This window comes from Chenopodium album, chromosome 11 (assembly GCF_948465745.1).
Source record: "Chenopodium album chromosome 11, dcCheAlbu1.1, whole genome shotgun sequence".
In the NCBI taxonomy this organism is placed as follows: domain Eukaryota; kingdom Viridiplantae; phylum Streptophyta; class Magnoliopsida; order Caryophyllales; family Amaranthaceae; genus Chenopodium; species Chenopodium album.
In genome coordinates, this window is record NC_137844.1 from 54,212,894 (window position 1) to 54,239,290 (window position 26,397).

The window sequence follows — 26,397 nt, forward strand, 5'->3', positions numbered from 1 at the left end:
CGACCTGAACAACAGTCTATAAGAATCAAATGATCGTATTTTAGAGTGCCAAGAAGTATTGTATTTGCCTTGTCTAATCTTACTTGCTACAAATCATTTATACATAAATTTTAAGTAATGAATACTGTAGAAAGTAAATAATGGTCTAATGAACAATAAGTTAGTGAGAACTGTAAGGTGTAGCTATTAAATTAAGAGTAGGGAAAACATGCTTTGTTGTTTGACCTTGTTTTAATCCAACACCGGCTAGGTTGGCATCTGTATATACAAGTAAAATGCTATTTGTAATAAAAATTCCTTTTATTTCATGTTCTTTTTAAAGGTCACAAAATGAAGCCTCTACCAACCACACCACGAGCTACTTGATACAAAAGACAGTAGCTGATGTGATTACGCATGGAATAAAAGAGTTGTTGCAAGCACGCTTAAGGAAATGCTTCATTTGATTAGGGAGGGAGGGGATAAAAACAACAGAACGTGTACAATTCAGCATTTCCAGATGTTAAAGAACATTTTACATCACAAGAGTATGTTTACACAGCACTTCCAGAAACAACTACTCCCTCGATGCAGCTCTCACATCGTTGGAAGATATATGCAGTTGGAAGATCTTGAATCACAATTCCCCATCCATGAAAGAGTACAGCTTAGTCCGCCTTTGATTCAACTGAATCTCAATTCTGGAACCACATTACATTTAATACATTTATAAAATAGGAGATGCACATTCTTGACCCATGTAAACATATGCTCCTTCAGAACCCATCTTGTCGGCATTATGGCTTGTTAGACTATAGTCACTAGCCTCTATGAGCATAATCCTCGAAGATGTCTAATATCATCACAAGACTACTGGTGTGATATGTATTTTTCCATGACTTGCCTGGTGAAACTCAATAGGCAAAAATTGTGAATATGACCAAAACAGGCATGCAAATCGGGGAAAGGTGACCATTAACTGCAAAGATTAGATATGCAAGCGGCAGATTCCAAATTTTGTTCTTTCCAAATTCTTCCAGTAATCCGAAGCTTAAGCTCTTTTTTATCCCCACCAGAGAAGAAAAGTGCTAATTTACGTTGAATGACAAGACCATCATGACTGTCTCTAACCTTTCTGTGGCTATCACGAATGCTTCGTGGGGTTCCCTCCCATGTTAATTTTCTCCCATAGCCACCCACTTCTAAGCTATAAGTGTATCGTCGAGCATCAGTTTCATCACCCATGAAACGAAGAAATGCCATATAAACAGGAGCCATGCCTAGCTGGAATGCTTCAAAATGCAAACAGAAATACTGACCAAAACAATGGAAAACCTGAAATGGGAGATATTGCAAGATAAATAAGTACTCCAAACAATGGTCAAACTCTCATGTATATCTACCAACTAATCTTAAACTCATATTAATACTTCAATAAATACTACTACCTCTAACCCAACTATTAAGTAAACATCTACTTTTGGCACAGAGAAAAACAAGAGTGGATGTATAGAGAACAGAGCGAATGGGTGTGCATTGGAACCAACTTCAAAGAAAAAGTAGAGAGATACAACTTTCTTAATATGTTACTCTGTAACTTTTTTTCGTGGACTTCAAAAATGGAAGCCTTGGCTGTGAGACAGAGAGTATATCCAATGATCACAGAGCACTACATGACTTCAGTATTTGTTTACTTGAACTCTCTGCTCCAATAAATAATAGCGCATTGATCCTTGAGCACCAACGTAAAGTGACACTAGGGCCTTTCAAGTTAAACCATAACCATCGAAATGACCCAAAAAGCAACCATATATTACTATGAAAACCTAATTGAGCATAGAACTATGGTTAATAAAGAATCATACAGCTAGTATAATACTCATCACCAAATTTCCCCAAGATTCTAAATGCAACATATACCCACAGTAGTTAAACATAAATAAGGCACTTACTGTTAACATCCAGGTAGCATTGTCAACTTCAAGGGGGTTAGCTTTGACATAACGATGATTAAATGTAGAACCAGAGTGCATATCGACTTTATGATCATCCCTCAGATGGGTAACAAGGAAAGGAATATCCCCAACAACGGAGCATTCATAACCAGCATATGGACAGCTGAATGGTCTAAAGTTACATAGGGCTTCATGCTTAAGTTTAATATAATAAGGAGAAATCTCCAGGCAACCAAATGGGCTGTATTTGCAAGGAAGATCTAGAGACTCGGCTACCTTCTCCAATGCCAAACATCTGATTTCTCCAAGCTCTTGTCTGCAAGTAGGGCACCGATTGTGAACCCTTGTCTTACACTCTGAACAAAGTGTGTGTCCATTATGGCACTGTTAACAAAACCAAATTAGAAATTCTGTGAATAATCTATTCATAAAAAAACAATTAACAATCAAACAGAAATTAACAGTCTCTAACAAGAATGTTATAACCTAGAAGCCTCTTTTACAATTGATAAGCAAAGAAAACTTGTGTTCTTATGATGTTATATATACAATTAATTGAGAAAATGGAATAAAAGGAACAGAACAGAGAATAATGAGAGCATTCCACATCAAGAGCAGCGAAATTAAGAGAATCAATCAACATTAGATACCACAAGAAAGATTCCACTTCCAATTACCACATTAATAGATAATTTTACTGTTTAAATGTTAACGGCATCATTCATTCTTAATCCAGCCAATTTTATCAACTGTTTTAAAACCAAATCAGTAATGCAATTCCAATCCTATTCATTTCCTGCAATACTTGAAAACTAAAACTCACTATCTAAACAACAATCTTCCACAAACATGGGGAAAACCATTTCCACAAAAATGGAAGACCTTTGTTCAGCCAATCTGTGTATGCTAGACAACAATTCACAGTCCTATCATAAAGTTCCATGATTTTGCAATAACCATCCAGCATGAAAAGTTGCCAAACTTTACAAGATAATCAGCTTTTTGAGATCCCTATAAATCTATTAATATCCTCAAACACATATACAGAAAATTTCAGCTTTAAGTACACCAAATTATCACTAAAATTCACATTCCACTGTATTATTCCCCTGCTACAAAAGCTCAAAATGTGGTGTTTTGCCTGCTTTTCATAAAGTAAAATAAATTAAACCCCAATCCTCAAAATTCAATTGAACAGCACAAGGTATCTCCCAAAATCCCAAATCCCCAATTTTTTCAAAAAAAATAGAAATTCTTACAAATCAACAAAATCCCCAATACCCATTTTAACCAAAACTTGACTTTCATTTTTCCCCAATCTTAAACCCAAAAATAGAAGCTAAAATCAATTTAAACATCAGCAAAACAATAAGAAATACATTGAACACATTGCAAAAAATAAGAAATTTAACATATCAGAGAGAAAAGAACCTGGTGAATAGGAGGATACATAGCATGAGCACAAACTGGACATTCAAAGATTTCAACAACGCTATTAGTTGTCGAAGGAATCAAAGGCGACGCTAATTTCCTCCTTGATTTTGAAGATTGATTGTGATTATGATTATGATTTTGTGGGTAATTAATCTCAGCTTCATACAATCTTTCTGTAGACGACGACGACGTCACACATTCAATCCTATCTTCTTCCATCTTGTTCATCTTCCTTTTCCCCCTTTTTTCGATCCAAACCCAGAGATTAATTAACACCCATCAACCAAAAACCCAAAAAGATTTAAAATTTCCGATCAAATTTAATTGGGATTTGACAATTTTTGGCTGGATTTGTCGGAAAGATTTTTTTTAAAATATTTAACCTTTTGTTTTTGGGAATGTTGAGAGAAGAAGGAAGAGAAGGATGAAGAGGAAAGAGGGAATTGAGTTGAAGGTGCTTTGCTTTAATTCGTTGGCTTTTTCTCCAATTTTTTACAAAAATAAAATAAATAAAAGGGTGTTTGATTGAAAGTGATAATGATAATTATAATATAAAAATAATAATGGAGAAAATGATGATGACGAGAGGAGTATTTTATGGAGTACGGAGCACTAATTATGTGTAATAATAAGGTTAATTTTTTTGGATTTATAAATAATTTTATATAATTAATTAGGTAGGGTAAGAAGAAATGTTGGGAGAGGGACAGATGAGTCAACCTGAAAATCTTTTATTACAAAAATTAAAAAAAGATTTTAAAAAAAAGAATTAATTGAAAATAATTTTGGCATTGTCTTACTCTTCCCCAATCACCATTGGAGTTATGACTTCTGACAGGCAAAGCTTAAATGATGGTACATTGTCTTCTCTGAAAGGGGTAAACTTTTTTGAATTAGAATTTTAAAATTTTGTTGAAAATCAAATTTACCTTGGTACTGGTATCACAATGTTTGCTAATGGATGGACATCTAAAGTCTAAACTGCCCAATGAATTTGTATTCGAAATTTTGAATCTTCATATGTTTTTAAAGGTCTAATCTAAATTAAGGTCTATTTAATTCAACTTATCTAATATCAGACTCATTAGTTGTATCGATGCTTACCAAAAAAGGAGAGAGTTCACCTTCCTAGGATGTTTGCTCCTAATCATCTATAGAGTTTTCGAGCTAGTGATTACTACATGTATTGGAGGTTAGAATAGGTTCTTAATGACCGATAGATAGGATCTCACGAGGCTACGGATGTCTCTACCTGTCTCAACTCAAGGCTATTAAGGTCTGATTTGATATGTTTTTTAAAGGTTCGAAAGGCCCTACTAAACCAGTGAGTTTCCTATCAACTCCACCAAACTTTGCTTGGTCTAATTTGATACGATTTGGTATGGCATAATGATGTATAGTAATTGTTTGATTTTACCAAACTTTGAGGACTTTTCAGATTCGTAATAGTGTGTTTTTTATCAGTATGTAATTTATATAATTTTTTCATTACGAAATTAAAAATATTTAACAAAAAATAATAAACATATAAAACGATAAAGTATGTCATAACTTATTTTTTTCTAAAAGAATTTGTTAATTACTATCCTAAAAAAATGTATTTTGTCAATTAATGTTCCTAAAAATAAAAGTTGTTAATTACTACCTTACAAATATAAATGTTGCTATTTACTACTCTCTCCATTCTTAAAAGAACGTCCCTTTTGGGAAGTATCGCGGGTATTAAGAAACTTTAATGCGAAATACAAGTGTACGGGGAAGCTAATAAAAGTACATCGAAAGGGTAAATATAAGAGTATGGGTTTTGTAAAAAAAATTAGAGAGAAAGTAATAAAATTACATGGAAAAAAAAAATACAAGGGGAAGCTAATTTTGCACAATAGTATTGTAAATTGGAGGGTATTTTAAAGTAAATGAGATGAATATTTTGGGACTAAAATTTGGCAAAAGGGTCGTTCTTTTAGGGACGGAAGGAGTACCTTAAAAAGTTATAAGTTGTTTGATTAGTATTTCTAGCCATTTTCGGCTGTATCTATTTATGACATTACTTATTAGCTAAATGTAATTTGTGACATATTAATCTCATTTTTGTGCTTTATCTCTTATTTTACTAGCTTAAAAATGTAAGTTATGGCGTCACTTATCAACAGTTTAATATAATTTATGTCATTTTAATCTTATTTTAATCACTTATAAATGGTTTTATTTTACTAGCTTAAATGTAAATTGAATTTTAGTATTAATAAGTGACGTCATAATTGATTTAATTCGCTTAAAATGATTGGAGGTAATAATCATGAATTGAAAATTAAACACTTTTAAGGGTAGTAATTAATAACTTTATTTTTTAGGGGTAGTAATTGACAAAGTGTCATTTATTGAGATAGTATAGTTAACAAATTTCATTTTTTTTTTATAATTTGAACTGAACTTATTTTTTCTGATTTAATCTAATATATATATATATATATATATATATATATATATATATATATATATATATATATATATATATATATATATATATATATATATATATATATATATATATATATATATATATATATATATATATATATATATATATATTCTGACTTGATCTGATTGTTTGAATTGACCAAACTCAGACATTATGTGTACAATAATTTGTAAATAAAAATATATTAAGCAACTTTTTGTTGAATTCGTAATAATATGTTTATGTTATTAATATGTAATTTTCATAATTTTTTTTCACTACGATTTTTTTTTTTTAAAAAAAAATCACACATAAAACGATAAAATATGTTATCATAACTTACTTTTTTTATGATCTGAACTTATTATTTTCTAATCTAATTTGAAATAAGTAAAGCTAAGACACAAACTCTTGATTATGGCGGACTTTCATTAAGTCATTGAAAGACGGGTTAAACTAACCCCAAAATATTTAAAGTTACCTTTTTATACTATAAATGTTACTATTTTTATATCAAAAAATTATGGGACAAAGAGTCTGAGAGTACATATTATTGTATGAGAATATATATAAGATATGGTTTTGTCAAATCGCAAAGAAATGTGATTGACATGCATGAAGCAAAGATCTCCAGATGATTTTATCCATTTGAATTATTAAGGTCCCTTAGGATAAGGCATACTGATTCTGGGTCGTCTCCCAGAATTCCTACCGTCGCCGGCGACATCGATCTCTTTTGAAATTCCTACCGTCATCGGCGGCATAGATCTCTCCCGGATTTGCCCCTATTATATGAAACTAGATGTTAGCACATGGGATGCACGGATTTTTATCAAATATTTTTCTATATTTCTGTTGATTTGTTAAATTTTTCTTTTCTATATCTTATAAATAGCTACCTTTAATTAAAAAATTATAATAAAAAATCATATCTTTTTAAGATAAATTTTATCATTCTTTTTTAATCTAATCTCATTTTCTTAAAAAAAAAAAAAAAACATTATCTAGGATTATATTTTTCTAATTGTGACTTAATGTACTTTAGATATTAATGATAACAATTATCATAGATAATATAAAAGGACTATATTTTTTTAATTGTGATTTTCTTTTAAATCATAATAATTTTATTATGATTTTATTTTTTCAATTTAAATTTGTATTCAATATATTTTTAAATTTTCAGTAGGATAACATGCGTTTAATAATATTTTATAAACTTATGATATAATATATTCATAAGATTAATTAATGATTTGAATTCTCAACCACTATAATTTAACTTCATAAATTGGCATAAATGTAATCACCCTATAATTAAAAATAAGAAATAAAGTTAATATAATATATTCATAAAATTAATTAATTAAAAACTAAAGAGGCTTATATAAAAATATTTAATAAATGTAAACAATTTATAAAAATAACTCCTCATTAAGTAGCACCATATCCAAACTTTTTAAGCTATCTTATTTGCAGAAGTTTAGTATGTCAAACAGGCAAGAAATTCGTACTTTGATTTTTCAATCATTTTTGCTAAGATCTGCATGTAAAAACAAAATTCAGTAAACAAAACATAAGCATATAATCGTTAAGTATCCCCAAAAAATAAAATTTAATAATGACGATTACAAACATAAATTTAAAAGGATTTTTTAAATTAAAATAAGAATTACCTAGCCATTGATTATCTAAAACGACACAAAATTACTTATACAAAATTCTCTTGTGGTTTTGTATTGATACGAAATTTTGTTGGTGTCGTATGACGCGTCAATTTATAATGGTAGGTATGACAAATTTTAATTTAATTATGATTAACGAACAATTTTTAGTTCTTATCACAAATTCTATCAAAATTTATCTTTAATTGTAATTTATCATTTAAATTTAATACTATTATTTATGATATAATCATATAATAATACATTTGTTTTTATAAAATATCATATAAGCTATTTTTTTCTAAATTATCATGTTTTAAATTTATAATTACACGATAAAAATCTTTCCCATATAACCATACGCTTTTTTTTTTTTTTTTTTTTTTTTTGTGTTAATAATCATATACGTTGTTTTTTTTTGTAAGTTGTCATATACTTTTTTTTTGTAAATTATCATATAATTTAATTTTATTTTATTTTTTTATTTTTATTTTTTTTGTAAATTTTGATATTCAAATTTGAATATCTAAAGATAATTTTTACTTCTTAAAAAAAGATAATGTTTTGTTTTTTTAATAATTTAGATCCTAAAAATCACTATTCGTTATTTTTATCTACGTATCAAAATTATTAAATCTCATTTTTTTTAATAAATTATCATATAAGTTATTTTTTTCTAAATTATCATGTTTTAAATTTATAATTACACGATAAAAATCTTTCCCATATAATCATACATTTTTTATTTTATTTTTTTTGTAAATTATCATATACTTTTTTTTTTTTTTTTTGTAAATTATCATATACATTTTGTTTTTGTAAATTTTGATATTCAAATTTGAAAGTCTAAAGATAATCTTTACTTCTTAAAAAAAGATAATTTTTAGTTTTTTAAATATTTAGATCCTAAAAATTTATCTACATGTCAAAATTATTAAATCTCATTCGCCACTTTTGCTTAGATGGCGTATGATTTTTTTAATTCTAAAATAAAATACAAATCTGATTTTTAATTGGTCGAAATAATACCTATGCTTATGTGGCGCGCTGAATGATCTCGAAAAATGCCTATTTTATTTTTATATATCAGATTCTGCAACTTTCTTGCAATCTTTAGGTCAATTAGTAGTTTTATTTTGTATACCCGCAATTTAATTTCCCAAATATTGACATTCATGGACTGTAATTTGATACAATTATGAATTAAAAAATTATGACCATTTGTTATTGATGATTTGAACCATCATACATTTTCTAGAGGTTGCATGTTCAATGCTGTATAGGCTATTAATATTTAGATTCCTAAATATAATTGTTGGGGATTTTGATTTATTGTGCATTTTTTTAACAACAATGGCTGGAAGCATGACATTCAAGGCACTTTTCCCAGCAATTTACTCAATAGTATAAGCCCTTAAAGTGATAATTATTCAGACTATTATATTAAATTACTGCAAAATGTATCTGGGCTGATATATGATCTTGTAACTGGTCCTCTTACCTCGTTTTGCTCCTACATTCTAAAAGACATGAGAGAGCGAGAATTTACTGTATATGGAAGATCTGAAGTAGTTGGGTTAATATACTTCTTTTAATTCCAACGCCGGTTGAAGAAGATATTAGGGGAAGGAAATTGATTGGTGAGGGGGAATTTTATTAGTTATTATTTTTACTTTTTTTTTTTTTTTTTTGTTCAATTGATATCATTGATTGTTTTTAATTATGTACATACATATTAATTAATCATTTACAGGTTGAAAATGTCATCTCCCCGTTTCAATCCAAGTAAAATCGATCAGGATGATCGAATCAAATTTAAAGTTCGGGAAAATGACGATAACTATTTGTTTTTACAAATACTTATTGATTATATTAAAACTGTTAGAAGAAGCGGTTGAGAAGTTAAACATAAAACAATTGAGAATTTATGGTATACATCACCTTAGGCAGATTATAAGTGTAGTTTTCTGATTTTAGATTTAGAATTAGGTAGTTATTGTTGTGATGTTTTGATGTTCAAACCAAACATATATTTAGTCGCATGCAAAACTGAACAAGATTGATATATTTGCTATAGATTCGAAGAAGTGACTAACTTTTTTTTTTTTTTTTGCTGAAATTAGTAAGAAGACAGAAAACTCTTTTAAGATTAGTTATAATTTTGAATTTATGAATCTTCGTTTGGGATTTCACCAATTTAATAGAGCCATTAGGGTTTTGAACGAAAAAACACGATATAGAAAAGAGATTAAAGTTGTACTAGACAGTAACGGATCTAAGTTCAAAGCAACGAGATCAATTTACCCCACTTGTTTTTAACTAAAAATTATTTTTAAAAACATTTATAAAATGAAAAAATAATGACTTATTTAGCATTAGATTATTTAATATGAAATCAACAATATGCAAATTTAAAGTAATGTATCAATTCACATAATTATATGAGTTAACTATGTGCAATACAATATGTACGTAGTTACTCGTAATTTGTTATTTTATAAATAATTTTACGTGATTTGTTAATGCATAAATGGTTTTAATATTATTAGTTTTAATTAATTTAAGTTACCGTATAAATCATATGTTATATAAAAAAATGTATATACATTTAAGTAATGATTTACAGAAGAAAAATTGTACTCATAATTATTTTATAGCAAATTGTTATTTCTCACTAAATTATTTTTGTTTTGTAAGTCATTAGGATAATGTATTTATTAAAAAAAAGAGGTTAGATTTGTCATTGGCACTATAATCGCAGAACATGTGAGGTTTGATAAGTTGATGGTGGACTTGTGAGATAGAATCGAAAGCAATTTTGATTTGCCAATGCCTGACAACTTAATACACACATAAGTGGCTATAATGATTTATGTGTTGCTTTGATTTTGCTTCTAGTTAATGTAATTCCTTAAATCGATGTTAAAAGATATGCTAAAAAAATTAAAGAACTTGACATTAAAGAGAGTGAGTTGCAAAGCATTTTTGGTATAACATTACCTAGTAGGGTGGAAAAGTACGTTGAGAAATATATGTGAAAAATTTGCAAACCGGGAAAAGGAAAAGGAGAAAGGATTTGAAGGGGAGGGAGAAAGACAGGGTGGAGCTGTGCTATGTCAATCAATATAGCAAACAGTGCTCATCAAATACTTTTTGATAGGGTATAAAAACATATTACTAGGTCTCAAACATCAGCTTAAACTTTTGGTTGAAATGGTCCACTAACATGATGTAAGGCTTAAATTAGGGATATATTTTGACTAACAAAAAAAAACTAAAGTCCTGCAAAAACTCAAAATGACATGACTAATCTAAGATAAGATTGGGAGTTTTTTTTTTTTTTTAGGTAAGAAGGATTCTAATCAAATCTAAACCTCAATTTTTTTTAGTTTCGTACTTACGGATACAACTCTTTGAAAGAGAGGGGGAAAAGCATAAGGCATCCCGCTCTTAAATTAAAGTTGATATTGATTGAACCCACAGCCTCAAGTTAATAAGTCCAATATTTAATATTTATCACCGAGTTACGCTTATCTTGGTGAGTGTTGTTTAACTAGTTATATTAACATTACCAGACAGAAGTCTGGAAGACGTCTTGAATGTTAGACATCCTGGCTATTCAGCATTTGCTTGCTTCACATTCATGGTACAAGTACAAAACTATAAATTATCAAGGAAAAATTAAAAAGAATAATCCCACCTTTGCTCAATCTGCTCAAAATAAGCCAAATTTTGGAAATTCTGGGAACAAGCCAACCTTTGCCCTTTTTTTCTCAAAACAGTCCTTTTACCGGCTTTAAAAATTATTAACTGGTTTTAGAAGGTGACTTGCCACATGTCACCTTCTAATTAGTTTTTATCTTAAATTAATTATTTTGGAAAAACATACTCCCTCCGTTACTTTTTTACATTCCTATTTCTAAAATTACACGGGAATTAAGAAACTTGGAATAAAACAAAGAACAATAAAACAAAGTATAATGGAAATTACAATGGAATTTACAAGACATTAATTGATGTCTTTGAATAAAACAAAGATTGAATAATATTTAATGATACACATGTCATCAATCCTTTGAAAAGAAAAAAAGACTAATAACATTTTTTGGTGAAAGATAAAAGGACCAATCATATTCATCTAAAGTGATGCACATGGATTCTGAATTTTTTAAAGGCATTAATAAGAGTGAGAATGAGAAAATAAGAATGAGAAAATAGAGAAAGCATTAATTACAAAACAGAAAAATAGGGATAATTTGGGATATTTGGTAAAAATTTACTTACTAAAAAAGGAAAGTAGAAATGTAATTTTGAAAAACCCAAAAAGGAAAGCAGGAATGTAAATAAGGGACGGAGGGAGTAAAAAATAATAATAATAAAAAAAAACCAGCCCTCTGCTCTCCTCTCTCGTTCCCCTTCCCTACGCTTCCCCGATCCCACTGAACCAGTTTTTCTCACCGCCGCTGCGCCGCCACTTTCTCCTCTCTCTTTCAAAGTTTTTTAGATTCGGTTGTTTGGGTTGTTTTTGGTGATTGTTGGGGTTGATTTTCATATGGTAAAGGTTGTTTATGGGGATGAATAAAGAGGTTTTGGGGGTGGATGAAGATTTCAAGCTTTCATTGCTTCCTCATTCTTTTAAATCATGTTTTGTAGGAATTTCAATTAATTAAACTGCACTAACATGAAAAATTGAATGATTTTGGTCCCTTTGTTAGGTTGGATTTTTTAATCATATTTTTGGGTTGTTTTTGTTTTCATTCTTTAGACTGTGTTTTTGGGTGGGTTTCAATTGGGTGGTTTCAGTAGTGGGGTTTCGGGTTTTACGGCGGTTTCGAAGGTTGGGGTTTTGGGTTTTAGGGAAGTGTCGAGGTGGGGGAGTAGGAAAAGGGTGGTTTTCTGGGGTGGGGGAAGTGAAGGGTGATGGTTTGGGGTTGGGCGTGGGTGGTTTCGGGTAGGGTGTGGGTCAGTTTGGTTCTTGGGTAGTGTTGGTGGTGTTTTCCAAGGTGGTTTTCATGGAGGAGGGTGTTGAGTGGGAGGAGAAAGATTAAAGGAAATTAAAAAAAAATTAACCTATTAAACTGGTAGTGGGTAAAAAGGCTTGTTTTGAGAAAATAAGGGGTCAAGGTTGGCTTGTTGCCAGAATTTCCAAAGCTTGGTTTGTTTTGAGCAGGTTGGGCAAAGGTGAGATTATTCTTTTCAATTTTTCCAATTATCAATTAAGCTCTTCACAAAACTTTTGTTGGCGGTGGTGAGCAACTTATAGTGCAAGTGGTACCAATAATGAAGATTGGGAGGGTCAACAATATATTTGTTCCCTACATAAGGAAACCAAGGTTAGAAGACCGATTAACCATTAAACAATTTGCCTAAAATGACGCGTTGGTTTGTTTTTTCACGCAATCCACTTTCTCTGATATTTTTTGAAACCACATGTGTTCTACCAACGCTTTTACCCTTAATAATTTACGCTTTAACAATCCAAAAATGCTCTTTGCAATACGGGTTCATCTAAGTTGTTAAATCTACCTAACCACGGAGTGTTTGGAATAGTTAAGGATATTAAACGTTCATATATATTTTTTAGGGTATATTAAACGTTCATTTAAATAAAGTGTAACTAGTACATTTGTCATCCATAACTTCATAAGGGGGTGTTTGGTTCGCGGAATATAGGTATGAGTTATGTGTTTAGAATGACTAAAACCCATACCATATGTTTGATTGTCAAAAGTATGAATTTTAAACCTATATCTTAAACCCACGAGGCATGGGGTTTAGAAATTTCGAGGGAGGTGGGTTTAGCTCATTCCATTCCCTTAGGTATCATAAAAGGAGAGAATAGTGAGAGATTCAATTAAACTAAATACGGAGTACGTAATATAAGTTTCAATCCGATACCACCTTAAGCCTATTATTTATTCCAAACCCATACCTGTGTGAACCAAACGCTCCCTAAAAGTACCACAGTACGTATAAAATGTCTTAGCCAACAGTTAGTCTGTTGTTGTCTTCTTCCCCAGCTGCTTACATGGTGTCCATTGTGGTTGCAGAGTTACCCCGATAAGGAATTCCGATTTCTTTCGCATAAACCCTAATTTGATGAATATATGCCCCAATTCAACCCCCAAACAATGTGCACACGAGAATGTCTTTTGCCTACTAGGGTTTATCAACCATTTCCAATCAAAAATCTAAGCTGCTCAACCATTACTTCAATTCGAATTCGGAAACATTCTCAGCAATTCAATGCTACTAAATTTTCTAGGGTTCAAGTAAAATTCACTCGTCGGCGACCCATTTTAGCCTGTAAATCATCGACTGAGGATACGACGAATTCAAATAATGAAGATTTTGTGACTAGGGTTTTGAAAGAAAACCCTAGCCAAGTAGAACCCAAGTTTCGAATTGGGGATGAAGTGCTTACTTCGACTGAAATAGAGAATTTGAAGAACAAAAGATATCGTTTTGGATCTTTTGAGGTGTTAAAGAAGCTGATTTTGAAGGATAAGGGGAGGGAAAATGAGGTTGTTGAGGAAAATGGGGGTGAAAAAATGGAGGGTGATGTGTATTTGAAGGATATATTGAGGGAATTTAGAGGGAAGCTTTATGTTCCTGAGCAATTGTTTGGAGTGAATTTGTCTGAAGAAGAGGAATTTGATCGGAATTTCGAGGCGTTGCCGAAAATGAGCTATGAGGAGTTTGTGAAGTTTATGAGGAAGGATAAGGTAAAGTTGTTGACTCTCAAGGAGGAGCAGCGTGGAATGGTTACTGGGGATGAGGTTAGAGATTATATTGTGGAGCTGAAAGAAACTCCTGGAGAGAAGAGCTTGCATCGAACTCGATGGTGAGATACTGATTGCTTTAATGTTTTGACTGGTTTTGAATGATTTTGATGATAATGTTATGCAGTTGTTGGCAGGGCAATGCAGTTGGATGCTAATCAAGCACAGCTGATCTTGACAGAGTATACTGGTCCTCAGTATGAAATAGAGACACGAGCTACGGTAATTTTACTCAAAACACGGGAGTTATTAATCCATTATAGCTAGACTAGTAATTGGAAGATCGCCAATTCGTAATTGCAATATTATTTTGTGTTCCATAATCGCCATTGATAGTACTTAATGGTTTTAAGTAAGGTTGTAAGCTATAATATTGTGATAATATGTTCAATGAGCTTTTGTTTTGCTTACTGTTGTTTTTCAAATTTTTGTGTTTTATCAATTTCTTAATCCTTGCTGTTGAGGGGTATGATGGTATTGTATTTGTATCATGTTGCTGTCTACTTTTGGTAGATATTAATTGCAATATGCAAAATCTGTTTACACCTTGTATGGAAAGTCTGTTTTCGCATTTCTTTCTTGTCCCAATGCATTTTGACCATTATGAAATGCGTCTATAATACATTGCCTCCTTGTTGAAGATTCATTCTATGGACATTTTCATGAGCAGAAAAGGAAGAGAATGGCGGATATAAACCTCTTTATATCTGTCTAATATAATATCATTTAACAACTATGTTCAATTTTCTTCCTCCTCACCTAATTCTTCAAATTTCAAAGTCAAGAAAGACTCTGTACTTTTGTTTATCAGTTTTGCTAAATACTGCATCATGCCCTAGATCATCTCCTTTCCATCGTGAATACCGATTACTTGTTACAAAAATTTCTGATCTCTTGAAGATGTCTCAACTTTCAAATAGTACATTACATGATTTTTTTGTTTGCAATGAACATTTTCAACCAGCCCCCTTGTTTGCAATGAACGTTTTCAACCAGCCCCGCCCCCCCCCCCCCCCCCCCCCTAAAAAAAGAAGATTGGTTGCACTGGTGGTGGTGTGCAGAATCAAAATATATTTTTTGGCGTAAACTTTTGCCAGTTAGTCAACAATTTGTATTTATTCCATTTCTTTTTATACAGGCATCAATTGTGAAATTGCCGGAGTATCCTAATCCTATTGCATCCTCCATATCAAGCAGAATCATGGTGGAATTTGGAATGGTTACTGTTGTCTTGGCAGCTGCTGCAGTTGTTGTTGGAAGCTTTCTTGCTTCAGCTGTTTTTGCTGCCACCAGCTTTGTTTTTGTTGCTACTGTGTACATTGCCTGGCCTATTGTTAAGCCTTTTCTCAAACTCTTCCTCGGAATCATTTTTGGTATCGTGGAGAGAGTTTGGGATAATCTTACTGACATGTTTAGCGATGGAGGATTAATTTCCAAGATATCTGAATTTTATACTTTTGGTGGTTTATCTGCTAGTCTTGAGATACTTAAACCGATCTCATTGGTTCTTTTAACTATGGTTCTCCTTGTACGTTTTACTCTTTCAAGAAGACCAAAGAATTTCAAGAAGTGGGTATGTCACCACCTTTCTTTCTTTTATACAAGTAGCATTGTGTAATTTTTTTTGTCTTTTTTAATGTGGCCGGTATCTGTACATGCTAATTCTTGTGATGTGTTTAATGTGTAGGATATTTGGCAAGGTATTGATTTTTCACAATCCAAACCTCAGGCTCGAGTTGATGTAAATACCTTAGAAAATTCTGCCTATTTTATGTTCTTTTTCTGTAATTGATAATTAATCATATGATACTCACTAAATATAGTTTGTAGGGTTCAACTGGGGTCACTTTTGCTGATGTAGCTGGCATTGAAGAAGCAGTTGAAGAGCTTCAAGAGGTACATATATACACTTTGATCAATGATCATCATGCTTATTAATAGAAATTCTACTTGCATAACTATAATACATTGGGAAGATTAATTATACCATGTATTGGTTGCTTTTACTGCCTAAACTTCTTGTCTCTGTTGAAGGGCATTGTTTATGACTGAGAAAGTATGTGTTTGGTGAATATAAAAGAACACTCGGGATCACCATTTGACTTTATTATGTTATTCTACTACTCTTTCTTAGTTTCTTCTGTTATGGACCTTATGGGCACTGGCTGAAAGTTACTTGTTGGTGCCTAAAGTGAAAAGGAGCAATAATTACCGCTGCATCATGAGTACTTAAGAATAAGTGATTAGCCTCATATGACTGGTCCCCGTGGTTTATGTCCATCCAGGTCTTTATACTTGTCCTTTTCCTTTGCGAGATACTGGTAAAAGGATTATTGATGCTGTCTTTGCTATAGACAGGCCTTTTTGAACTGCTTGATGGCTCATGAGTTTTTGAATCTATATGTCTTGTTTTCATGCAGCAAATTATGCATGGCCTCTGTCATTGTCTATATTTCTTTTATAGCTCATAGTTTCTGAATCAATTGATTAAAATTTTCCACTCCGTATTTCTTATTAGTTTAAGTCCTGTTTGAATAACTAAGGTTTCTGCTTAGACAGCTTGTCTTGAAAGGTTTTAGTCTATGAGCAAGCTGATATCCAGCCCTGAGTGATTTCCCCACTCTATAAATTTTTTTCAATATTTTGATACTGTCTTCTGAATTGTAACTGAATTGGTTGCTTTTTATGTTGTTTGCTTTCTGTAGTTGGTGAATTACTTGAAGAATCCAGATCTATTTGATAAACTGGGAATAAAACCTCCTCATGGAGTCCTTCTGGAAGGGCCACCTGGTTGTGGAAAGGTAATATATAGATGGTGTTTATGGTGTTTTGTTGGTACATGCAATGTTAAAATATTTATCCCTTGTCTGGCAGACTTTAGTTGCAAAAGCGATAGCTGGTGAAGCTGGTGTTCCATTTTACCAAATGGCTGGGTCAGAGTTTGTTGAAGTTCTTGTCGGTGTTGGTTCTGCACGTATCAGGGATTTATTCAAGAGAGCCAAGGTAAAATGACATACTTGCTTCCTGTCATCATGTATCAGTGCGTAGAAGTCAACGTGCCAGCATCGCGCTTCATGGATGCTACTGACTTTGTATGACCCATGTTTTACAATTTTATATCCCTTTCTGCGCAATGTTTCCTGAGAAGTCAGAGTCCTCACATTCTGCGTATTAGTAGTTAATTTGAGAAATTACTCTGCAACTGTTGGAGTAATGATCACCAAAACCCTATTTAGGCTGGAGTCTTAATTGCATCGTGTAATAGTGAGGGCAATGATTGTAGTGAATAGTCTAGCTTGGAAGGAGGAAGTGTATATGCCGGGTATTATTGAATTTGAGTGTTTCATTTAGTTCTTTTTGTGTTAATCAAGCCTCTTGTAAGCTTGAATAAGTGAATAACCCTTTAATTTTCTGTAATTTTTCATATCATCTATCAAGTTCATTTTCTTCTTCCCTTAATTTTCTCCCCAAAATTCCAGTTCATTACAGAGTCTCATTTCCTTGATGGTGTGATGTTGTCTTTGTGGCAACTTTGGTGTATGCTTCTTAAGAGCTGATTAACATGTAAAACTGTTACACAAACTGCTCTGCACCATTTTCATTTACTGATTAATAAACATTTCATTTTGCAGGTAAATAAGCCATCTGTCATATTTATTGATGAAATTGATGCATTAGCTACACGGTGCGTATCTTTTTGTCAAATCAATTTTTTGAAGATTATTAGTCATATGTTTACTGGATATTTTGATTTAATTTTCCCGGGTTTTGTAAATTCAGGCGGCAAGGAATATTCAGTGATTCAAGTGATAATCTGTATAATGCAGCCACTCAAGAGAGAGAAACTACTTTGAATCAGCTCTTAATTGAACTTGATGGTTTTGATACTGGCAAAGGTGTCATCTTTCTAGGTGCTACCAACCGGATGGATTTGTTGGACCCTGCACTTCTTCGACCAGGTCGTTTTGATAGAAAGGTTTGTAATCTCTGTATTTTCTTCCAATTTTTAATAAGTGCGGTGTATCATGATATCTTACAGCCTTGGCTATACATACTCCTTATAAGATGACAATCTAAGAACTTTTGCTTCCTACTTAATTTGAAAGTGCTGATTATTTAGCTTATCTTCGTTAATACTTTTATATGGTAAAAAAATTTGTTAATCAGACCTTTTTCCTTCTTGTATAGATAAGAGTTCAACCTCCCAATGCTAAAGGAAGATTGGAAGTCTTGAAAGTTCATGCCCGCAAAGTGAAATTGTCTCCTTCTGTTGATTTGTCCAGTTATGCCAATGACTTACCTGGTATGGCAATATGATATATGACCTTATATAGCATATTACATGTTGACAATTGACATGCTTGAATTGTGAATGAGACCTGTTTTGATGTATGAGATTACAACCTCCGTTGTTTTTAGCTGTATCACTTTGCAAATCGTGGACTCCTAGGCAATTGTTGGAGATGAGAGAGAGAGAGAGAGAGAGAATAGAAAAAAAGGAAAAAAAAAAAGGACCCTTGTGATAGGAGAGAGATAGAGTTTATTAACTAAAAGGGAAAGTGATGCAACTAATTTGATACTTCCGTTTCAAGAATATGATGCAACTAAAAAGAAATGGAGGAAGTATTAGTTCTTACAGGATACATTGACCTCTCTATAGACGTGATTGTATGACGATAAGATATTCATGCATGTTCAGGATGGACTGGTGCGAAGTTGGCTCAGCTGTTGCAAGAAGCTGCTTTAGTTGCTGCTAGGAAAGGGCATGAAGAGGTTGACCAGTCTGATCTTGATGATGCAGTGGATCGACTAACAATTGGGCCTAAACGTGTCGGCATAGAGTTGGGGCACCAAGGACAATGTCGCAGGGCCACAGCTGAAGTGGGAACTGCTATAACATCTCATTTGCTTAGAAGGCTTGAGAATGCAAAAGTTGAACGTTGTGATCGTGTGTCTATCAACCCACGTGGCCAGGTTACCTTGTTTCCTTATGACTCTTTCTTGAAACTCGTTTCTTGTCATTTGTACCTACCCTGTCACTTGTCAGCCTTCAGCAAGTATTCTCTATGTAGTGAGTATATGAAATTTTTATGAACAACAAGTGCTTTTGTTATGCTGCTTAAAAGCAGTAAAATTCTTTGATTGGCTATTGAAATGTCAACTAGTTCCATAATGTTGATTAAAGTATATATTTGTATAATGCTCATGTCCCCAATATACCTTATGGCAAGGCTGGAAAAAATGTAGGTCTATAAAATAACTTTTTCTAGGATGGTTAGTTTAATTTTCTTATATCCGTGAAGCAGGTACTGATGATTTGATTAGTATTACTACGCCTAACATGTATTGGGTTATTTTTGCAGACACTATCACAAGTCGTATTTCATCGTCTTGATGATGAGTTATACATGTTTGAGAGGCGGCCACAGTTGCTACATCGTTTACAGGTTCAAACATTAAGATTTCTTAGTCTTTTTATCCATTTGTTATGGTGTAAGGATCTTTTTTTGTTGACCTGAATTTACCTGGAAAGGTATTTCTTGGTGGGAGAGCTGCTGAGGAAGTTATATATGGACGTGATACATCAAGGGCATCAGTTAACTATCTTGCTGATGCAACCTGGCTTGCCCGAAAAATTATAACCATGTAAGTTTATTTCTTAGCTTCTCTTTACCTTACTATGTTTTCCTTTTTTTTTTTTTTTTTTTTTAATAGATCAATGTTTCCAATTTCTATCAGATGGAATCTGGAGAACCCTATGGTCATACATGGAGAACCACCTCCTTGGAGGAAGACGGCTAAATTTGTGGGACCCAGGCTGGACTTTGAGGGTTCCTTGTATGATGACTATGATCTTACAGAACCCCCACTTAATTTCAATTTGGACGATGAAATTGCCAAGAGAACTGAAGAATTGTTGCGGGAGATGTATAAGAAGACTGTTTTGCTGCTTAGACAGCATCATGCTGCTTTGCTCAAAACTGTAAAGGTATATGACTGTGTGCTGGATCTAATGCCCTTTTCATCAAATTGATTTGGTTTTTGGGCTTTCTAAAATAGAAATATTTGTATAGCACAAGTGCACAACCCCCCTCTTAAATGCCTCAATGCTGCTCTACTAATTCATTTCTGGTAATACCCCCCCACCCCAAATGGCATGTACATTTATTGTTGAAAAAGCGTCAATTTTTTATGAGTGTTGTATTTAAGCAAAGGTGGTTTCTTGTTGCTTGCTGCAACTATATTGTCAATTGGTTTATTAGATTCATAAATTTGAGAAATTCCTGTTAGTTATTATTCTCATTCATGTCATCATGTGCTCTTGATTTGGGTATTGTTAATTGAATTACTCCTTTGAACACACATCCATATGAGAGGGGAGATAGTGAAGGTACTGATGCATGGTTGCTCACCAAGTCACCTGAAATGGTTGAGAAAAACCGTAACTTTCTGGACACAAATGTGATGTGAGACAGTGTGGAACTCTTGCCGTATTTGATCTTTGTTGTGTTCCATTTTCAGGTTCTATTAAACCAAAAGGAGATCAGTGGAGCAGAAATTGATTTTATCATTGACAAATACCCTGCAGAAACATCAGTGAGCTTTCTGTTGGAGGAGGAACATCCTGGTAGCCTTCCGTTCTTTAGTGAGGACCAAGGCTATGAGCTAGAGCATGCATTGTCAACTTCATCAAGTGGTGAATTGGTGTAATGTTTCCATGCCATTGACGGACCAGGCCAACAACAGAATCAGTGTGTTGCATAGAAGTCAATTTCTTTGATATGTGAGCCATAGCGTCTATAATCTAATCCATTGTACTGACATGCTGGAGACATGCCCCAAGCAGGCTGAGAGGAAGAATGCGGGTTAAGCTATTAGTTGTAAGCTCTCTCATATTAAGGAAATTTGAAGTTTTGAAATGAGTCTGTAAGCTGTTTTTGTAGTTTTGTCACTAGTTGACATTTAATGTACAGAGATTCTTGGCCCAATATTTTGCTAGCTCCATGTTGAGGGAGCAATAGTGAAATTGTATTTTACCTAAGCTAAATACTTCGTAGTATAAGTACTACAATTGTTTAGGTGGAGAGGTTGAATTTGACGGACAATATAAGAAGGAATATCATTCAACACACGTTGTTCTATCAAACTTCTAAGGTTGAAGGATGACAGCATGACACGAGCCTTAATATAAGCTACCTTATTCTCAACTCTTTGAAACCAACCAAGATCTAATACATCATGTATATAATCAAATATAAACCACTTGCTCCCTTGGCTTTCTCATGAATAAGATGCTTAATCAACATGCATAAGTAATTATACCGAGCTAAATAGTTGCTTGAAAAATGTGGCACACCTTTCATGTTTTAGAGAGTGAATAACTCAATTAAATCTGACCTTGAACCAATCTTACCATACTTAACCCCTTGAGTGTTGGGGAGAGGACATTTCCAAGTACCTAAAAGGCCGTAATGAAGCTTGATATCACGATTAGCCTTTTCTAATATCAAAATCTCACTATAAATCCGCTATCTTTTAAGTTGCAATTTAAAAATAAAAAACGTTCAAGTATCGTATGTAATACTTACACTTTTAATAGTATAATTATGTACAAATTAATATTGTATCAATGTATGGATTATGTTGTACTCCGTAATTATTATTTTATGACAGTAGGCCATTTAATTCCAAGTACCTCGGCTCAAAAGCAAACCAGACCATGAATTCCCCGACGAAATTGGAGATTAAGTCATTACAAAAACTAACTCCAAAACTAACTGCTAATCAAAATAGCAACACCAATTTTTACAAACCCAGAAATTCCTCTTCATTTTTCAACTTTAATTCTTCCTTCAACTCTCATCCTCTCTATCTCCAACAAACTAACTGCTAATCAAAATAGCAATACCAATTTTTATTACTCGTATATAATTTGCACATAAACTTTCCCTTTTATTGTACGGATGAGAAATGAAGAAAGCTCAAAACTTTGGGTTAAATGTCAAAAAATGTAGCATTCATAATAATTATAAGAAAACCCAAGATTTTGAAGGTATTAAGAAGACCAAGAATGGCGATATTAGCAGAACCAACAACAATAATAATAGCTTCTATGAACTCTGCGTTTCCTTGATTGGGTGCTTCGTTTTTTTGTTTTACTGTGAAGTTTGTCTCAGCGATGGTCATGCAGGTATTTTTTTTCATCCAATTAACTAATTCATTAATTAATTAATTTTCTGGGTTTTTAATTATTTATTTATTTTGATTGATTTCTCAATTACCCATGTTTTGATTTGGAGTTTTCTGCAACAATGTGGGACCTTTGTTTATATGTGGTTCATTTTAGGTTTTGCTTGATTACTTCTTAATTATGGTTGGTTTATATGGTAATATGAGCTTTTAATGATTGCTGTGTATTTATATGGGTCAATAATAATAGCTTTTCCTTTTTGATCTGTATGTTTTGATAATTTAATAGCATGTGATTGATATGAATCTGCTTGTGCATTTGGATTATATGATATGATAGTATAAAGCTTTTTTGTAGTTTCTATTCTGATTTACTTTGTGAGCTTGCAATAAGCGTGATCACGTGTGATCTTGTTAGATTTGTTTCGATGTGTGTTTTCAAGATGTTAGTGTGTTACGGTTAAAGATGTGTCTTGGAGACTGAGGGAGTGAATTATTTATAAATGTTAGGCACTGAGACTAGTTAAGCTGTGGCAACCCATAATTACATTTGTATTAAGGCAACCAGCTAATAAAATTATAGTTGCTAGTACAATATATTAATGCAGCCAATATTTCCAGATCTTAGAGGTGCATTACCTCTTCTGTTTCGTCTTTGTTTGATTATTTTGCTTAAATGTGTGGTGTACACAAGGTTCAAGTTAGTAGTCAATTTGATGCTTGTTTAGTCCCAAAACTCCCAATTGAGCTGAGAACACTAACTTAGTTTATAATTTCCAGAGACTCATCATTACTCTAATTATAAAAGCATGTTATCCGAGGGTAAGCTTGTTGGTGATGGAGATTCCTTTCATAATATCACTGTTGAAAACTACACGGACAACGTTTTGTTAGAGGTTAATATATCAATAAACGTTAACATTTCTACCATTCAAGGGCTAGTTTCTTTGAATTCTAATTGCTCGCTCCCTAGGCATAATGGTTTGGAAGAATTGATCTTTAACATATTAAGATTAGGCTACAACAACATGGTGTGTGAAATGCCTTGTCGAATTAATCAAAGTATGAACAAACTAGAGGACCATCAACATGTAATGGCTTTAGATTCCACTTATTTGAAGCTGGATGAGTCCCGAAGTACAACAATATCAGGAAAGGGGGTGGTTTCTTCTAGTGAACAGGTGAATATCACCCATCGACTTGAACCTGATGGAACAGCTTACAACTTTGCCTCAGCGGCTAAAGGTGCAAAAGTTGTAGCTCATAATAAGGAAGCAAAAGGAGCAAGTAATATTTTGGGGAAGGATCATGATAAGTATCTTAGAAACCCTTGTTCTGTATCAGATAAGTATGTTGTAGTTGAGCTTCCGGAAGATATTTTGGTTGATTCTGTCAAGATTGCAAATTTTGAGCACTACTCCTCAAACTTCAAGGAGTTTGAATTGTGGGGAAGTTTGACTTACCCTACTGATGCATGGTCTTTTATGGGAAATTTTGTTGCCGCCAATGTTAAGCATGCTCAAACCTTTGTTCTGCCAGAACCCAAATGGGTTACTTATCTGAACCTGAGTTTGATTAGTCACTATGGATCAGAACATTATTGTACATTGAGTGGCTTGGAAGTTTATGGTGTTGATGCTATTGAGCGGATGCTTGAAGATCTAATGGTGACTTCTAGCAGATCTGCTCCTAGTGAACATCCATCAAAGATTAATTCAACAGAAGTATCATCAGGAAAGCCTCAAGATGTTGAAGGAAATGAGAATAATGGTAGTGAAAGTCTTAATGGAAATGGTTCTTCTGTTAAAGGAGTGGGAACAAGTGACGAGCAAAAGACCAATAATGACGCAACTAAGAATCATGGCACCTCAGGCAAGATTCCTGATCCAGTTGTCGGAAAGTCAAGTAGCAGAATTCCTGGAGACTCTGTTCTGAAGATCTTAATGCAGAAAGTGAGGTCAGTGGAGGTGAACCTATCTGTGTTAGAAGAGTTTCTCCAGGAACTAAATAAAAAACAAGATGATATTATTCCTGAAATCAACAAAGAAATATCAAAAGTTACCTCGTTGCTGGACAACGAAAGAAAAGAAATCAAAGAACTAATTGAATGGAAGGAAGACACGGTATTGTCTGACTTATCTGAATATTATGAGTATTCTACGTATTCCTTTTTATCTAAATTTTAAAAAGAATAATGATTCCTTTTTTGCAGGATAAACAATTTGAAGATATTGAGCTGTGGAAGGCTGTTCTCTCTTCACAAATTGATGAGTTGGTCAGTGAAAATAGGAACCTCAGGTCAGTTGCCCTTTCAGTTCGCAAATTTTCTTATCTAGCTGCTACCTATTGGTTTAGTTTATGTCGTGCCATCAAATTGCATCATCTTCCTAATTACTTTTTTATGGCTTTATATGGTTCAGTATTAGTAAAGGAAAGAAGATAAAGGGAGGAAAAAGAAAGGAGGATTAGGGTAAGGAAAGATATTTTATTTTCCAATGTTTGATTAATGAAATGAAATGAAGGGAAAAGAAATGAAATTTGATGTACAACTTTTGTATCTCTATTCCTCCAATTTTGGGAGAAAAAAAAGTGAAAATTTTGTGAAGGGGCTTTCCTCCCACTTCCCTTCTTTTTCTATGAATTATCACGTCATTTATCAAACCAAACATGGGAACATAATATTAACTTTTTTTTTTAATCCCTTTTCTAGCCTATGGGTACATATTCTAGTTTTAGTATATGTAATTTTTAAAAATTGCATGTTTTCCATGATTTGGCATGTGACAAGTTAATTACAGTTTTCATGTATATGATGCTGGGATGGGTGCAGAGTGATAAAGATGAATTATAGAAATTTCACCATATCTTCAGATATCTTATATCAGGGTAATTTTGACCACTTTAGGGTAAATTTATAGCTGATGTATTGTACTTTATGTACATCCAGTAAGTTTGTGGTATCCTTCCTGTACTTGGCTCAAATACTTGCAACTGATGTGTTCTGTGCTATTTTTCCAAAGGGATCCATTTTCTCTCCTCTGATAACTCATCACATTTTATTTGTTCTTATCATCTTACACTATCCATTTTACTGCAGATCTCTTGTTGAAAACATAGAGAATGACCAGACAAGTCTACATAACAAGGAGCTTGCGGTTTTATTAGTGAGCTTCTTCTTCTTGTGTATAGCATTCCTCAAGCTAGTCTCCAAACAGGTTTTTCTCTCTTTTGGAGCTTCTCAAGGAAATGACGTCTCTAGAACGAATAGAGGATGGTTGTTAATACTCTTTAGCAGTGGCATCACAATGTTAATAACTTTGATCTAGTATACCTTGTGCCTTTCTACACCCTCACTGAAGAGACTGTGGTAGGCGATTAATTTGGTGCCAGAAAGCTCATACTGCTTCCTGTCCTGTAAACTGTGGCAGAGATGTACTCATATCAGGTAGAAGCAACATAAGACTTTTGTAGGAGTAACTCTAGTGGATTCATTGGCTCTTGTAACAATAAACAATCCATTCCATCATTTCCACTTGGTAGTTTGTAGGTTAAGACCTGGTTGTTATAGGTTGTGAGTTAGATTAGGTAGAATACCATGTTTGTAGTATCTAGCAATATGTAGAAATTAATGATGCACTTCTGATTGGAACGAGAATATTATTTAAAACGGTTATCTTGTGCATTATCAAATACTGTACATTAGTAGAATCGTTGCAGTTGTATCTGTTTCTCTGTTAGTCTGTTGAACATTGTGGCAGCAAATACATGAGAAAGGCGAGCCTGTAATGAAATCTTCCAATTCGTACTAAGGTTGGAGCAGATTTATCAGAAAACTGTTGTCATATCAGTTTCCACTTCCAATTTTCTGACATTAATTCTGAATGCCACAAGCTCCACCTCTGCTGTAATTCGATTATTGTACTTCTCAGAAAAAC

At 33.0% G+C, this 26,397-nt stretch overlaps 3 protein-coding genes across 3 annotated transcripts; 2 read left to right on the forward strand and 1 right to left on the reverse strand.

Annotated features, from left to right (window-relative positions):
* Positions 1-425: 425 nt before the first annotated feature.
* On the reverse strand, positions 426-3,863 carry LOC145567789 (E3 ubiquitin-protein ligase SINAT5-like). Its single transcript, XM_081627168.1, has 3 exons — positions 3,366-3,863; positions 1,932-2,318; positions 426-1,314 (listed from the first exon to the last, which is right to left on the reverse strand). The coding sequence occupies exons 1-3, from the start codon at positions 3,594-3,596 to the stop codon at positions 955-957; spliced, it is 978 nt and encodes a 325-aa protein (XP_081483294.1). The 5' UTR covers positions 3,597-3,863; the 3' UTR covers positions 426-954.
* Positions 3,864-13,485: 9,622 nt separating this feature from the next.
* On the forward strand, positions 13,486-21,320 carry LOC145567790 (putative inactive ATP-dependent zinc metalloprotease FTSHI 1, chloroplastic). The gene is made up of 15 exons (XM_081627169.1): positions 13,486-14,334; positions 14,410-14,494; positions 15,411-15,845; positions 15,960-16,013; positions 16,103-16,168; positions 16,978-17,073; positions 17,147-17,275; positions 17,905-17,957; positions 18,053-18,248; positions 18,461-18,575; positions 18,972-19,246; positions 19,636-19,719; positions 19,806-19,918; positions 20,012-20,261; positions 20,795-21,320. The coding sequence occupies exons 1-15, from the start codon at positions 13,598-13,600 to the stop codon at positions 20,981-20,983; spliced, it is 2,877 nt and encodes a 958-aa protein (XP_081483295.1). The 5' UTR covers positions 13,486-13,597; the 3' UTR covers positions 20,984-21,320.
* Positions 21,321-21,984: 664 nt separating this feature from the next.
* Positions 21,985-26,146, forward strand: LOC145569221 (SUN domain-containing protein 5-like). The gene is made up of 4 exons (XM_081628574.1): positions 21,985-22,463; positions 23,243-24,585; positions 24,675-24,760; positions 25,560-26,146. The coding sequence occupies exons 1-4, from the start codon at positions 22,244-22,246 to the stop codon at positions 25,786-25,788; spliced, it is 1,878 nt and encodes a 625-aa protein (XP_081484700.1). The 5' UTR covers positions 21,985-22,243; the 3' UTR covers positions 25,789-26,146.
* The last annotated feature ends 251 nt before the right edge of the window (positions 26,147-26,397 follow it).